This window comes from Equus quagga, chromosome 2 (assembly GCF_021613505.1).
Source record: "Equus quagga isolate Etosha38 chromosome 2, UCLA_HA_Equagga_1.0, whole genome shotgun sequence".
Taxonomy (NCBI): domain Eukaryota; kingdom Metazoa; phylum Chordata; class Mammalia; order Perissodactyla; family Equidae; genus Equus; species Equus quagga.
In genome coordinates this window covers 69,353,752-69,370,045 of record NC_060268.1, presented here as the reverse complement: position 1 = coordinate 69,370,045, position 16,294 = coordinate 69,353,752, and the positions used below count along the sequence as shown (strand labels likewise).

The following is a 16,294-nucleotide window of genomic DNA, read 5'->3' as shown; positions in this document are numbered from 1 at the left end:
GTTGTATTTCTTCTCCCGGCCATCTTGTCCTCAAAATGGGGCCATACTACACAGTATCAGAAATGAGACACAGGAACACACATTATTACTTGGAAAAAGCTCCATAAATGTCAGAGGCTCTTAGGATTAGTGTTAGGAGACGTGTAAGGAACACTGCATCCAGCCTTTGGACACTCAGCTCATTCCTTCAGCCCATCTCCTTCCATGAGCAAAGCGCCCCAGATGTCGGGCCGGGGCGAGTCCAGGCCCCCGCCCACCTGCCTGGCGCAGCCTACCACCCATCTCGGTCTTGCAGTTTGAGATCCGACAGCTGCGGGCGCACCTGGCACAGCAGGACCTGGACCTGGCAGCGGAGCGTGAGGCAGCGCTGCAGGTCCCTCACGTGCTCAGCCAGCCACGCAGCCGCTACAAGGTGCTGGAGGCCGGCACGTGGGCAGAGGAGACGGCGGCCGAGAGCGTCGTGGAGGAGCTGCAGCCTTCGCAAGGTGAGCCCGCCCCGTGGCCCCGACAGTCCCTTCCTGCAGAGCCCCCTCCTTCCCCTGCCCCATGGCCCGCTCCCAGAGGCGGAGCTTGTCTCCTTGCAGGGATGCGCCCCCTCCTGGGCCCATGATTGCGGGGAGAGGGGGGGACACCCTCAGATCAGTGCCCCCCAGGACTACCTTTCTGAGGCCAGGAGAAAGCATTTAGTCAAGCTATCTTGACCACACCTTACCTCGAAATGATCTTAGTGAGTTGTACTCGTTTCATGCCTGTGGGCCCCAGGCGTGCTTGCATGTATCATCTCCCCAGTCCTCACAGCAACCACTGCCTTATGACTTTCCTGTTGTATGGATGAAAAACCTGAGACCTAGGAAAGTTGTCTAAAGGCGCATCATTAATAAATGACAGAGCTAGGCTTCAAGCTGGGTGCCTGGGACTATCCTACTGGACTGCCTGGCCTACTAGGACCCTGATCATAAGTCCGGGACTGGGGTCAGAACAGCCCAGAACCTAAACATTGGAAATGGTAGGGAATTGGTGGGCACGTGATGTTGGTGGAGATGGGAGCAAGGGCCATAACCCAGGCAGAGTACTGAATAGAAGGCCAGCTGTGTCACCTTCTACTTTAGCTTTCTGGGCCTTGGTTTTGCTAGCTATCATCAAATGGGAACAATGCTGAGCCTTCTTCACAGGGTTGTCGTGAGGCTCAGGGAAGTGGGTGCACGTGGCCTCCAGAGCTGCAAAACAGTCCTGCAAATGTAGGTGGTATTGTTTTGTGAGCAGGGGTGAAAATGTCCTCAGCAAGTGTCAGATTTGGGCCTTCTCAGCGTGTGAGAAGCCTGTATTCTGATGGGCTCAGGCCAGGGATCAGGCCTCAGGGGGTGGAGAGCCCAGAGGGGATCCTGGGAGCCTCGATGCAGGTCCTTCTGCCAAGCCACCTTTCCTGCTCACATCGGAGTCCTCCCTGCTCTTACTTGCACCTAGAAATGTTATCGCTAAAATGATGGTTAAGGGGTCTCTTTACCAAGAAATTCTTTTAAATATTGACTTCCTCTAATAATTCAGAATACATTTCCAGGTTCACATTTTTAACCTAAAGGTGAGGGAACCAAGATTCATCAGACTGCTCCGAGGGAAGCTTTTCACAGTGTGATCTCATTTCATCCTCACACCTTCCTTCTCTCATATGGAGAAGGAAGCTCAGACCCAGAGTGGCCAAGATAATTTCAGAGGGTCACACATAGGAAATGGTGGTGCTAGGCTTGGAACCTTGGGACCCTAACCCCAGCTTGATCTAGGGCCCCCTGCACCTTGGCACACCGTGTTCCGCTTGCCAGGGCCAGGAGGACAGCCAGGCAGGGCGGGGCAGGGTGAGAGGCCAGAGCTCCAGACTCTGCTACTCCCCAGCTCTATGACTCAAGGCTTGTGTTCCCTTCTGTAAAGTGGACTCTTAACTCCAGCTGTCTGCCTCACAGGACCTATGAGGAGCTGATAGAGGTGAGAAAGCCCTGCAGGCTGTAAGGCACTTACAGGTTTTGGGGAGTGGGATGGTTGCTCTTATGATCTTTTGAGAGACCTTTAGATCTTAGAACTACAGAATCTGGGGGCTTAGGAGGGACTTCTGAGTCCAACCCTTCAGCTGATGCATGAATCCCACCTGTAACCCCTACCAAGAGGCTGTGCAGCCTTAGTTTACCTTCCTTTAAGAAAAGGCACTCTGAAACTCTCAGGGAAGCCCATGCCAACCCAACTTCAAAAGGCTCTGCCTATTAGAAAATTCTTCCTCTGGCTGAACTGAGGTCTGCCCCTTGGCACCTGCCCTCTCCACTTGGCCGCAGTTTTTATGCATAGGTCTGGTAGGTGCCCTCCCAGCTGAGGCAGACTTTTAGAGACCGTCACCTGCTTTCCTACAGCCAGTCCTGAGGGAACAAGCTGTCCAAGTTCTTGCTGCACTGCCCCTCCCTGAGCATTCCATTGTTTTGGTCCCTCTCAGAGTGACATCCAGAACTAAATGCAGTTCCTGGGGAGCTGCAAGACCAGGGTTGGGTGCTGAGGGGCCACCCCTGTTTTTTTTTTGTGCTGAACCCAAGACCCCTGTGATGTGACTGGAAGGCTCCCCAGCCTTGTGGTAGCTGCCTGGCTTGAGCTCACAGCTGACCCAGGCCCATGTGTTCCCCACTTGGCTCTGTTGAGTCCTGTGTCCCCAAAGCCCATCCTTGGGCAGTGGCTTTTGTACCCCATACAGAATTTTACATTCATCTGGGTTCAGCTGCAGCTCATTCGATTCCTGCTTATACTCTGGGTTTCTTGGGCTGATCCTGACTCACAACCCATCACCAATTCTTGCTGGTTTTACTGTCTGTGTGTATCTTGAAACATTCCCCTTCTTCATCTTTATTGTTCAGCCTTTCTCATCTCTGGACCTTGCCCGGCTCCTTGATCTCAGCATTGCCCCCATAGGTGCCCTCTGCAGTCCTGTGCACACACACACACACACGCGCGCACACACACACACAGTGATCTTTCCAAAATCTTCTATGTCACTCCCTGACTTAACCCCTTGGCTCGTATTTGGTAGCGCTGCTGAAACAAAGTACTGTAAACCGGACAGCTTCAAAAATAGAAGTTTATTATCTCCCAGTTCTGGAGGCTGGAAGTCTGAGATCACGGTCTTGGTAGGGTTGGTTCCTTCTGAGGGCTGTGGGGGAGAATGTGCTCTAGGCCTCTCCCCTAGCTGCTGGTGGTTTGCTGGTAATCCTTGGTGTTCCTTGACTTGCAGAAGCAACACCATGATCTCTGCCTTCCTCTTCACATGGTGTTTCCCCTGTGTGTGTGACTGTGTCCGAATTTCCCCCTTTGTAAGGACCCAAGTCATATTGGGTTAGGGGCCCACCCTACTCCAGGATGACCTCATCTTAACTAATTACGTCTGCAACAATCTGATTTCCAAATAAGGTCACATTCTGAGCTACTGAGGGTTACAACTGAGGACTTCACCATATGCATTTGCAAGGGGATACAATCATCCAACCCATAACAGATGGCATATAAGACCCTTGATGATCTTGTCCGTGGCTGCTTCCCCAGCCTCATCTCCTTCCATTCCATCTTCACTTTCACTCTAGTCGAATGAAAAAACCCATCTTTTAGTTCTGTAGGTGTTCTGTGCAGCTGTATGTTCCTGAGCCTTTCCACATGCTGTTCACTGGCGGGCAAGACCTGCCTGCCAGACTTCTCTTCATCCTTAAAACTCATCTCAGAGTGAGCTCCCAGTCACCATGCCCTTCCCTCTAGACCTTACGTGAATTCCCACTAGGCCTACTTGTGCTGAGTTGCCATGAACGTTTATGTGTGTGACCTCCTGACTTGTTTATCTCCAGGGAACGCCCATGCCTGGCCCTCAGCAGGCTCACCATACAGTTTGTTGCATGGAATGTAATCTGCAAGCCCATAACTGATCAAAGAACAAAACGAGGCTCGAGGACATCACTTGTTCCCTTTGAGTCCCTGCATTCCTGTGTCTTCTCTCAGAGCACAGAGGCCCTTTGGCAATAGTCCACTCCGGAAACCTCCACTCTTGGCTTTCAGCTCCTCAGGCTGGTGCTTGTGGAATCTGGAATATAAGAATATTCTTTCAGAAAGCTCTTCTGGAAATCAGCAGCAACTTTTGCCCACTTTGTCTTGCTTCCCAAGGATGGGAGGAGCAGGTTTACAATCTCCTAGCCCATCCCAGGATCTTACTCCTTGATGGAGCAGAGTGAGCTCCAGAGGACCAGAGGAACCGCTTCCTTGCTCTCCCTGCTGGACAGCCTTCTCGCTCTGCCCATGGCAGTGGGAAGCTCCATGTTTTTCTCTCTTTAGATGTGCCCACCTTTAAACACCTGAGCTCAGGAAAGCACTTCCAGTGCAGACATGTGTTCTGTACAGAACCCTGTACCCTGAACACCTGATGCCACATTTGGGCCCACAGGGGGTCAAGATCTGGGCTTGGAGAATCTGCAAACAAACCAAGCCTTTAAAATAATCCCACAGGAGTGCTATGTAGCTTTGAGTGCCTGCTCCTCCTCTCTCTCCAGTCCCCATAGTGGGCAACTTCCAGGAGGAAAAGGAGGACGTAGAATAAGAAGGGAGAAAGCGTGGTCAGACTTGAAACCCACTCAGGGTAAATTTGGTTGGCCATGTGTCACCAGCCAGGGTGTCGTGGGGTCTGTGCTGACCCTTCTGGAAACTAGAGGGGTGTCTAAACAAGGCACTCAAGCCTCCCAAAGGGGAGATGTGCACCCCTGGGAGCAGTTGTAAATGCCCCTCCCATCCAGCCCTGGAACCCCACCCTTGCTCTCCTTTTTTCCCTCTGTGTCATCCCTTTGGTACTTCCCAGCTCTTAGATGCACACCTCCCCTGCACCTGCCCCAGCCTACACAGACATTCATAGTGCATTCCCCCATCCACAACTTCACAGCCAACCCCAGAGCCATCAATAGCAAAACCAACACTTCCGAGGCAGAGGGCAGAAGCATGGGGGGCCAGCAAGTGGCATGCATGATTCACAGCCTTGAATGGGCCAGGGAGACAGGGCATCCCCCAGCTGATCTCTCTTTGATCAGGAGCTGTGTCCAGGGAGGGATTTGCATGACATTAGAAATTATGGCTGCACAAGCTAGGGGCGCTCTGGGCCACTCTGGAGGTGGAGAAAGGGCAGTGTTTGTTGGTAACAATGACCTTCAGGCCAGTGAGAGCTCTGAGGCCCACTGTGTCACAGCAGTACACAGACAATCCAGGGATTAACCTGCAGACACGAGCAGTAAGTCACAGGAGCTTTGGGAGGGGGCAGCCCAGGAGGGCAGGAGTGCCAGCCTCAGCAGGAGGAAGTGGCTCCTGCAGTCTCAGCAGTTGCCAGTGGGTCACAGTCAGACTAACGCCAACCAGCTTCTGTTTAGACTTGCTCTGGCACAAATCATTTTTAAAACCCAGGCTGCAAAGTTCTAGGCTTCGGGGCCTGCCAAGTTCACAGTGCCCCTGTGTAGTCATTAATACTTCCCTCCCAAATTTATTAGTCTTGAAGCTCACCCATAACTTATGAATTACAGGCCCTGGTGGGAGTGCCACGGTTTTCACCATATATCACAGTGGACCTCGGTGTCCACCCCGCACAGCACTAGAGCTCAGAGAAACCCCACAGAGGTACACCAGACCAGCTGTTCTGAGCTTTCCCTCTGCCAAGCAGAGCTGGCACCTGTGTTTACCTTTGGGAGAGGAGAGGCCTGTGTGCTAATGGAGGCAAGTCAGGATTTCTGCCACTGCTGCCTCCTAGTGTGTGTGTGCCTGATGGGGGACACTGGGGACCCCAGGGAGCCCCAGAGCTGTAAGACTAGACCGGGGATGGCCTCATACAAGGTAGGGAGGCGGCCAACAGGGTAGAGGGATAGGTGGTACTGAGGCAGGGACATGGGTTTTAGACTCAGGGCTGGGTCTGAATATCAACTTGGCCTTGAACAAGTTACTTAACCTTTCTGAGCAGGGCTGGCTTCATGGCAGGTTGACCCATTAGGTCAGTCACACTTGGTTCAGTGCTCTGCTATCACCCTCTTGAAATTCTTAATGCTTTTTTTAAAATTGAGATATAATTGACATATAACATTATATTAGTTTCAGGTGTACAATGTAATGGTTCGATATTTGTATATTATTGCGAAATGATCACCACGGTAAGTCTAGTTAACATTTATCACTGTACATAGTTATAAAATCTTTTTGTGTGTGATGAGAACTTTTAAAATCTACTCTCCTAGCAACTTCAAATATGCAATACAGTATCAATAAATATAGTCACCATGCTGTACATTATATCCCCACAACTTATTTATTTTATTACCAGAAATTTGTACCTTTTGACCCACTTCACCCATTTTGCCCATGCTCCACCCCCCACCTCTGGCAACCACTGATCTGTTCTCTGTATCTCTGAGCTTGGGGTTTTTTTGTTTTTGTTTTAGATTCCACATATAAGTGAGATCATATGATATTTGTCTTTCTGTGTCTGACTTATTTCACTTAGCATAATGCCTTCAAGGTCCATCCACATTGTTGTAAATGGCAAGACTTCATTCTTTTTGATGGCTGAATAATGTTCCATTGTGTATATGTATATACCACATTTTCTTTATCCTTTCATCTGTGGTGGACACTTAGGTTGTTTCCATGTCTTGGATATTGTAAATAATGCTGTAATGAACATGGGGGTGCATATATCTTATCAAATTAGTGTTTGTTTTCTTTGGGTAAATAGAAGTGGAATTGCCGGATCATATGGTGGTTCTATTTTTAATTTTTTAAGGAAACTCTGTACTGTTTTCTATAGTGGCTATACCAATTTACATTCCCACCAACAGTGCACAAGTGTTCTCTTATGTCCACATCCTCATTAACACTTGTTATATCTTGTCTTTTTTGATATTAGCCATTCCAACAGGTGTGAGGTGATATCTCATTGTGGTTTCAATTTGCATTTCCTTAATGATTAGTGATGTTGAGTATCTTTTTGTATACCTGTTGGCCATCTGGATGTCTTCTTTGGAAAAATATCTATTCAGATCCTCTGCCCATTTATTAACTGATTTTTTTTTTTTTTTGCTATTGAGTTGTATGAATTCTTTATATATTTTGGATATTAGTCCCTTATCAGATATCTGATTTGCAAATATCTTCTCCCATTCAGCAGGTTGCCTTTTCATTTTGTTGATGGTTTTCTTTTCTGTGCAGAAACTTTTTAGTTTAATGTAGTTCCACTTGTTTATTTTTGTTTTTGTTGCCTTTGCTTTTGGTGTCAAATCCAAAAATTCATTGCCAAGACCAATCCCAAGGAACTTACCACCTATTCTTCTAGGAGTTTTATGGTTTCAGGTCTTCCATTCAAGTCTTTAATCCATTTTGAGTTAATTTTTGTGTATGGTATAAGATAGTGGTCCACTTCCATTTTCTTGCCTGTGGTTGTCCAGTTTTCCCAACACCATTTATTGAAGAGACTGTCCTTTCCCCATTGTATATTCTTGGCTCCTTTGTTGTAAATTAATTGACCATATATGCATGGATTTATTTCTGGGCCTTAATGCTTTTTGAACAAGGGGCCCCACAATTATGCAGCTGGCCCTATCTCTGAGCCCCAGTTTCTCCAAAATGGCAATACCAGCTGGAGCACATCATCACTGAGAAGGACTGGGCGTTCAGTCGTATGCACAGCTCTCATGCCTGGTACACTGCAGACTCTCAGTGACTATTAGTGTCCTTCCTCAGTGAGGGTTGCCAAACCATGGAGCAACAAGTTGGAGTTTAGGAGTTTGGGAGTGGGAGCTCCTAACCAAGAATCTTCTTCTGGGCTTTGGGGCCTGTTTCTGCACAGGATTTGTGGACCTGTGGTCCTGACACCCCTGCCCCACTCCTTGGCCCGTTGCACCACCTCCAGGAGGCCCAGCTGACTCACTGCCGTTTGTCTCCACCTCTGCCTCGCTGGGCAGGTTGGGGCTCCACGCAAGGGATAAAACCCACATAACGAGCGTTGCTATCACAGGACTCTACTGGCTTTAGGAGGATTAGTCAGATGGGTTTACAGAGTGCTCATACCCCTGGAAGAAAGGCACTGGGCAGCCTGGAGCAGCTGCAGCAGCTGCACTAGAAATGATTTGAGACTTTGGGGTAGGCAGGGAGCACCATGGGCCAGGAGTTCAGGGAGGTGAGGGACAGCCCTGGGCTAGACTTGACATTCATTATCTCACCAGCATGTAGGTATTTCTTATCCCCATATAACAGGTGAAGAAACTGAGGCTCAGAGTGGCTAAGGATTTGCCTAAAACGACATAGCGAGTGCCTACAGAGCTGGGGTTGGCATCTGGGGCTGTTTTGTCCTGGAGCCTGTGTTTGTACCCACCCCTCTTTCCTACCCCTCCAGGGTAAGCCAGCTGTCTTTCTGTGGGGTGGCTCCTACATGGCCCTAGGACTCCTTGGTGCCAAATCAGAAGAAACCCTGAGAGTTATTTTTAGGAGGAAGGTGGGCAGCCCTGTGTCAAGGTTGACTGGTGGCCTGTTCCTGGCCACATGCATCTGTGCCTGCCTCCTCTCTCTCCTCCCAAGCTCTCAGACACCCAACAGTCACTAGTCTCTGGGCAAGAAATACCAGGGACGGGGAGTGAGGCTGCTTGCTAAATGGTGCAAACAGCATCCCAGAGGGTGAGTGGAGTGGTCTGGGAGGTCCTACAGACTCTGACCCAGCCATAGTCATCTGTCCAGTCACCCTGTTTATTGGCAGTTGGCATATGCCAAGTCCCGTGCTAAGTGCTGGGGAGATTCTGAGTAAAATGTGCCCTCAAAGGCTCTTAGGCCTCTGTGTAGGTGGAGACAGAACCCCAGCCCAAGTGCTCAGTTCTGGAGAAGAAGGCCTGCCTGAAGCAGAGAGCAGGCAAGAACCAGTGTCAGCACTGCTAGAGAAATCTGAGCAGGCCTTACTTTCAGACTTATGTCTTAAAGCTCACTCCGAGGCCCCTGTATGAGGACAGATTTGGAGTAGAAGGAGCAAATGCAGACTGGACAGACCTCTAGTGGCCACCTAGGGACCTAGGTTCTGTGTCAGGCATATCCATGGAGCAAGGAATCCCATTCATTTAACCCACAGGCGCAACAAAAGTCCAAAGGGGAAAGCATGAGGTCTGACCTAAGGCTGGACTACAGGGCCAAAGCAGAGGGCATCAGGGATCCCTCAGCTGGTCACAGACTTGGTAGGAATCGGGTTGTTGGTAAGGAAAGAGAGGAAGCACTGAGAAATGACCAGGGTCCCAGCCTAGATGGGCAAGGGAACCATTCACCAAGACAGAGGGAGAAACCAAGTTCTATTTTGGACATGTTGAGTCAGAGTAGCTGGAGCTCATCCAGGAGAAGTTGTCCAGTTGGCCAAAACAGTCAGCAGCTCAGGAGAGATGTTTGGTCTAAAGGTCATCTGGCCTAGGTTATTTTTATCAACAGCTTAGATGAAGATGTGAGCATTCTCAAATAAATAGTCAACACTGAGTTAGGAGACAGATCTAATACCTTAGTAGACTGAATCAAGATTCAGATTGCTTTTAGTATGCTGCATCTGTGGGCTGAGACCAACAAGCTGTCATTTGCCTGGATGATAAATGTGAAGTCCCCGATAGGGGTTACACAACTACAGCGTGGTAAAGGCCTGGCCTGGCCCCAGCTCCTGCAGAGAAGACCTGGGCGTCTCTGTTGGCCACAAGCTCATGAGTCAGCAGAGCAGCACGATTGCTAAACCCACTTGATGGATGTTAGGCTGCATTAGGGGAGTGATCACGCCAGATCTTGGGAAGGACCCGTCTATTAAATAATCCCAGGCTTGCAGGGCAGTGGTGAGGATTAAAGGAGATCAATGTGTGAAATGCCTAACCTGCGGTCTGGAGCTTTGAAGGGCACAGTAAATGCCAGCTCCCTCCCTCCACCTTCTCCCCACATTTTGGTCACATCTGGAGCCCATAGTGAACACTTCAGAGTGGAAAGGCTGGAAAACTGGGGAGAGGTGGAAAATGGACAGTGGTTTCTCAGGAGAAGCGACTTCTCAGCGATGTGAGGGCTTTTTAAGTGTTGGAAGGTGTGTCATGTAGATTGTGAGTAGAAATGGGCTTAGCCTTGGTACCTAAGGAAGGCAGAACCAGGATCTGCAAGGCTTGCACATAGTAGACGCCTCCTGATTAAATGGAGATTGGCTGCCTGACCAAGAAATGGATGTCCTGGGGAGGCCCTGACTGTGTGCCTTAGGGGTAGGGACTTCTGGCCTCAATACCCCACAGAGGGTCAGGCACACTGTGATCCTATTGAACATAAATGAATGAGAAGTTGCCCACAGCTGATTATCAGAGCTGCTCAACAAAGATCTAGGAGATTCCTTCCCTGAGATGTGCAGGCCGTGGTTGGGAGAGGCCCCATCAGGCAGGTGTTGAGGTGATTCCTGCACTGGGAGTTAGGGGATAGTCCAGATGCCTTGGGTCCCTTCCCACTCTGCTCTGGCTCTCACTTCTTGGAACTTCAGAGCTGGCAGAAGTGTTGGGAGCCATCTAGCCCAACCATGTCACAATCTCTAAGAGCCTCACCAGGCCCCTCTTGGTACAGATGAAGAAACTGCAGCCCAGAGTGGAGATATGACCTCCTCAAGCTCCCATGGTGGGCCAGTGGCAGCACCAGGACGAGAACCCAGGGTCTCGGTTTTTCTCATTCATCCTAGGCCACTTCTTGCGAGTAGCTCCCTTGGGATAAAGTTTCATAAGTCTGTGGATACCTGAGTTCATAGTCCTGCCCATGTCATGTGGCCCTCTGTAGCCATGTCACAGGTCCTTGCAGTCTTGGCCTCAGGATAAAACCAAGATAAGTGACCAGAACCTCCTGTGTGGCCTAGTGGGCCCAGTGGCCCACCACTTTGCACTGCTTGCCGGGAGCGGCCACACCAGCCACCTCTCACTTCCTGCAGGGATAGACAGCATTTACAACACAAATTATGAAGGCCATGGAGAAACGTGTTGCTGTCTGATTCTGAGAGAGTGTTGCCAGCTGATCCTGGAGCCAGTCTGGGGACCCTCCCTCAGCTCAGGCATTAACGCAAAACACACCTCTGACAGCAGGCATTTAAAGATCAAAAGAGGCCAAAAAACCCTTTTCAGAGCCAGGTACTCTGTGTGTGCTTCCCAGGCCTCCCAGTGTCAGGGCAGATTGACTTCCCCAGCAATGAGCAATCTCAGATGTGCCAGGGAAGGCGACCACAGAAAGCCTGGGGTCCAGTCACCTGCAGACCTTGGCTCCTTGGATCCGCCCCCAGGGGTGTGGGCTCCCTCAAACTTCCACAGGAGAAGAAGGCCCAGATGCTCATGCGTTAAAGGGCTCCATGTGCCTGACCCCACTCCAGGAATCTGACGTTCCCTAGCTTGTTTCATCTCCTTATCAACTTTGGAGAGTAGGTATCATTATACCCATTTGACAGACAAGGGGACAAAGGCTCAGAGAGGGCCATTTAGCTAATATATGGTGGAGTTGAGGTTTGAAACCAAGTCTGATTCTGATACCGCCCCCCCCCCCCCCCACCGCAGGACCCCAGGACCTCAGGGATGCCACAGTTGCTGAAGAAGCAACCCCTGAGCTAGTCTGACAAGTTGCCAAACTGAGCCAAGGGACCTCCTCCTGTCATTCTCCAATGCCTGCCAGGTCCCTCCTAATTATCACTTGACCCTCATCCCTTCCTTCTGTCCCATCAGGTACCACCCACCCTCCAGGGCCTGTCATCCCTCACCTGAACATTGCAGTCTCTGGCTTCCCTGCCTAAAGGCTGGCACCTTCTCAACCACTCTCCCCACAACCTTGGGAGTGACTCACACCTGACCGTGTTCAAACTTTCCTGTGGTTCCTCACTGCCCTTGGGACAAGGCCAACCTCCTTAGGATGGCTTTTGGGGTCTCCTGTCATCTGCTTTTTCTCCCATTTTCAGGCCACTCAATTTCTCACCTCTCCTTTCTCCCATTCCTTCCCAACTTCCATGAGGACAATGAACCAATTTTTCTTTGAGACCTTCTTCCCATGTCATCTTTCTTGACCTGGACAGCTTTACACCCTCTCATTCATTATTCACTCAATAACTATTTACTGAGCACCTACCGTATGCTAGCATTGTGTAGGTGGTGGGGATGCCCAGCCGCCCGGGTCATTCCTGTACTGCATGGAAGACAGTCCTCAGATGGACTGAGCCAACAATCAGCCTCTGCAGCTGGCTGTGTGTGTCTGCAAATGGGGCTTTGAGGCTTTTTGCACTGAGGACAGCATTTCTGGTGACCCTGAGAACCTCAAGTGGATTCACAGACTCAGGCCATTCATGTAGAGAAAGCCCTGAGGAAGTATTTCTACACCCTGCATCTCAGAGATGGGGAAACTGAGGACAGAGAAGGAAAGGGCCCTGTCCATGTCACATATCAAGCTAGATGCGTCATCAGAACCAGGGTCCCTGATACCCAGTCCAGCCCAGCCATGGGGCAAATGAGACATGTGGTCCCCGTGGAGGATTAGAAAGCAGCAGAGAGCTTCTGGGAGACAAGTGCCTCCTCTCCTGGTGATGGGGATGGAGACAGGAGGACTGGGGGAGGAGCACCTACTGCCCACGGCCCCTGCCTCTTGGACTATCTGGCAAGCCATCATACTCACCCTTCTCTGTCCCCACCTCTGTAGAAGCCGTGGTTAAAGATGACATGAACAGCTACATCAGTCAGTACTACAATGGGCCCAGCAGTGGTGAGTCTGCGCTGGGGGCTCTTCTGCATGTACCAGAACCTCTGTGCAGCCCCATGTCAGATGTGACCCTGGCAACCCCTAACACTGAGAGTAGGAACAGCTCAGCCTGGCGTGCCCTCTGACATGGAGGCAGAATTCAAGGCTCAAATACCTGGAGCTTTAGCTCCCAGGAAACTCCAGCGCTGGAGCTGTGGATGCTGGGGTGGAGTGCTCTGGGCTGCATGTGGGGCCCTGAAATAAAAAGGGAGCTGAAATTTAGAAATCTATGTGACCTTAGCACCTCCCAACCTGAGAACCTTTCAGGATGAACAGGATGGAGCTGAGATAACAGCATAATTGGGCTTGAGATGCAAGAGGCTTTGGGCATGTCCTCGCTTGATTTCTTTCATTCTTGCACTTGAAAAAGTCTCAGGGAACCTAGTGGTTTTCACTTATGGGAAACGTTGAGTTTTAAAATAATACCAGTGTCTTGTTTCTCCTTAGCCAATGTCTTGCATCTTGTAGTTAGGATTTCATAGCCCTTAAATCTTTGAATACTCCATTATAAGGCTAGAATGTTGTGTTGTGTTGTGTTGTGTAAAATGTATAATGCATGTGAATTTTTTTTCCCCACAATTTAGCCCCCTAAAGGCCTCTTCCTTCTTCTCTCTCCTGTTTCAAAGACTCATCCAATCTGCTGATTTCAAAGACTACCATCTCTAGCTGAGACCTCTCCTCCACTCCACTATCCCCACAACTTTGGGGAGAGACCTTGCCCATTACTACACCCATTGTAACTTGGCCCCTTGATACTTCTCACTTAAAGACCTTCTGAAGTGTCCTTCATCCTCCCCCTGCAATGCATTCTACAGAGATTAATCAGTCTTCTGAAGGCACAGCTCTGGTCATGTCACTCCCACATCGGTCCCACTGAAAAGTTTGAATGATTCCCTCCGACCATGAAGCCCAAATTCCTTGTCCTAGCACACCATGCTTTCTGAGTTAGTCAGGACAGACTAGGTTATGCTGCAGTGGCAAATAACCCCACGTCTCAGTGTTTTAAATGAATCGACAAACACCCATGGCAGATTGGCTCGTGGCTCTGCTCCCTGGTTGTCATCTTTACTCTAGCAGAACAGCTACCATGTATTGTAGAACACTGTTGACTGCCAGGGTGCAAAGCATCACTGTTTTATATAGCTTCTACTGGGAAATGCATGGGTCAGTTCTCACAGATGATTGGCCAAGGCATGTCACACGTCCACACTTGCATTCAACAAGACAGGGAGGCATCGTCGTTCCCCCCCCCCCCCCCCCCCCGGCCCGGAAAACCCGGCACCCGGACCCCCCCAGCCCCCCCCCCCCCCCAACAAAACCCATTCATGCTTACTGCCTGCTGTCCAGCTCTGCTCCTAGACCAGGTTCAGCTCAGACCCGCCCTCATGGAGGGTCCACAGAGGTGTAGCAGAGGTGAAGTGTGACTGGCATCCCCTCCTTTCTTGCAGACAGTGGTGTCCCAGAGCCAGCGGTGTGCGTGGTCACCACAGCTGCCATAGACATTCACCAGCCCAACATCTCCTCTGACCTCTTCTCCGTTGACGTGCCCCTGAAGCTCAGCAGCAATGGTACCTGCGCCAGTGCCACCTCTGAAAACATTTCCCGCTCTACTTGTAGCTCTGTCACCTGGGCCCAGAGTGACAGCAGCCAGACATTGGGCTCCTCCACAGACTGCAGCACTACCCGAGAGGAGCCATCCTCCAAGCCCAGCCCCTCTCCCCTGCCACTGCTGCCACCACCCCAGCAGCAGATGGTGGAGGCCACAGTCCAGGACCTGCTATCCTCCCTGTCGGAGGACCCCTGCCCATCCCAGAGGGCCTTGGACCCAGCCCCTGTCTCCTGGCCCAGCCCAGTGGGCTCAGCCCAAACCAGCCCTGAGCTGGAGCACAGGGTAAGTCTATTCAACCAGAAGAATCAGGAGGGCTTTACTGTCTTTCAGATCAAGCCTGTCATCCACTTCCAGCCTGCTGTGCCCATGCTGGAGGAGAAATTCAGATCTTTGGAATCCAAAGAGCAGAAGTTGCACAGGGTCCCTGAAACCTAAAGCCTCCAGGCAGGCTGGGTAGGAGGAGGGCAGACAGCCATCTCGAAGCTCTCCCGGTGCCCCAGAGGCCAACAAGGGCCACACTTGGGCCCCAGGAGCCCACCTGGCCTCCCTCAGGGTGCTGCCTGCCTCCAGGGAGGTGACACTAGGCCAAGAGGCCACATGCCTCAGACCTCAAAGCCCAGAGCTGGTGCCTCCTCTGACCCTGTTCGGGGGAGGGTGGTGCTCGTGGCTGGGGTTTTTTAATCATTTTTATAAAAACCAGCTTGTGGCCCAGCTTTAGCAGGGTAGAGCGCAGGGGCCAGCTCAGCCTCTTCCGTTGCCTTCGTTCCTGACGCCCACCCCGGACCCTAGGGAACAGCACTGTGAGCAGGGGCTCCAGCCTTCCCCCACCCCCCAAGCTGTCTTTTCCAGGAATCCTGGGTGGAGCCAACACAACCACACAAAGACCACCATCTGAGCCTGTTTCATTCTCATTCTCTGATTTCAGCATGAGCTTTTCTGAGTCTTTTCAAGATAAATAGTTTTCACCTTCACAGGACATAAAGGGATGGATCTGGAGGTGGGTGGGAGGGTCATGGGGGTGGGGGGACAGCCATTTTCCAATCTTGGCTTTAATAATAAAAACCAGCTGCACTGAGACTTCCAGTTGGCAGAGGTTCTCCTTGGTTGCTAGCCCAGGTGAAGAATCCCCAAGTGGCTTTTTGGGGTTTGGGATGATGTGGTGAAAACCCACCCGGGTAGCTTCAATCCCTCCCTGGCAGACCTGAGGCCTTGCAGCATAGAAGGAGCCCTGGACCCCAGGCAGGAAGCTCTCACACTGCCTGGCTCTGTGACTGTGGACCAGTCCCTTCCCCTCCCTCAGCTCCCCACCAAAAGGGAGCTCAGAATTCTGCCTTCCTCGCTGACAACTCCCAGACCCAGCTTCCTGACCCAGGGCTCCATCTGTCAGGGACCTTGAGCTCAGCAGGTCCAAAGTTGAGCGCAGTATCTTGCCTGAAGCCTGCTCTTCCTCCAGGTTCCCAGCTGGGGCACCAGCATCCACCCAGCTTTGAGTGTATGTGGCATCAACATCATTGGCTCCCTCCTGATCCCCCACAAGCAGTAATGAATCCTGGCCATTCTGCCCTGCAAATCACCTGCTCCAGACCCAGCCTCTGCTTCCACCCTTGAGTGTGTCCTCCCAGGCTGCTAAGCCTGCTGTGTCTCCCTTGCTGAAAAGCCTCCAAGGGATTTTGTGTTTATAACCACTATGTTTTGTTTTGTCCAAAAAAGGGAGAAGACGATTAATTAAGGGTTCCTGTTGCCTCAACTAAACGTCTCAGTGTGGTCACAGCCCCTTCACGAGCTGGCCTGCCTGCCAGCTGCCCTCCTGACCTGTTCTTTCTCTGGGTTGTTCTCACTGTGTGTCTCACTGGTCCCTCA

At 51.0% G+C, this 16,294-nt stretch overlaps 1 protein-coding gene across 3 annotated transcripts in view; it reads left to right on the top strand.

The window, feature by feature from the left end:
• LOC124234793 (transmembrane protein 266) overlaps positions 1 to 15,412 on the top strand; it is a 129,009-nt gene extending 113,597 nt beyond the window's left edge. For 2 of the 3 annotated variants that reach the window (XM_046652211.1, XM_046652209.1), the window contains 3 exons: positions 296 to 485; positions 12,727 to 12,789; positions 14,274 to 15,412. In XM_046652211.1, the coding sequence (XP_046508167.1) occupies positions 296 to 485; positions 12,727 to 12,789; positions 14,274 to 14,869 (849 nt within the window). In that variant the 3' untranslated portion in view covers positions 14,870 to 15,412. The remainder of the gene's footprint in view (positions 1 to 295; positions 486 to 12,726; positions 12,790 to 14,273) is intronic. The other variant, XM_046652210.1, reaches the window with a different exon arrangement.
• The last annotated feature ends 882 nt before the right edge of the window (positions 15,413 to 16,294 follow it).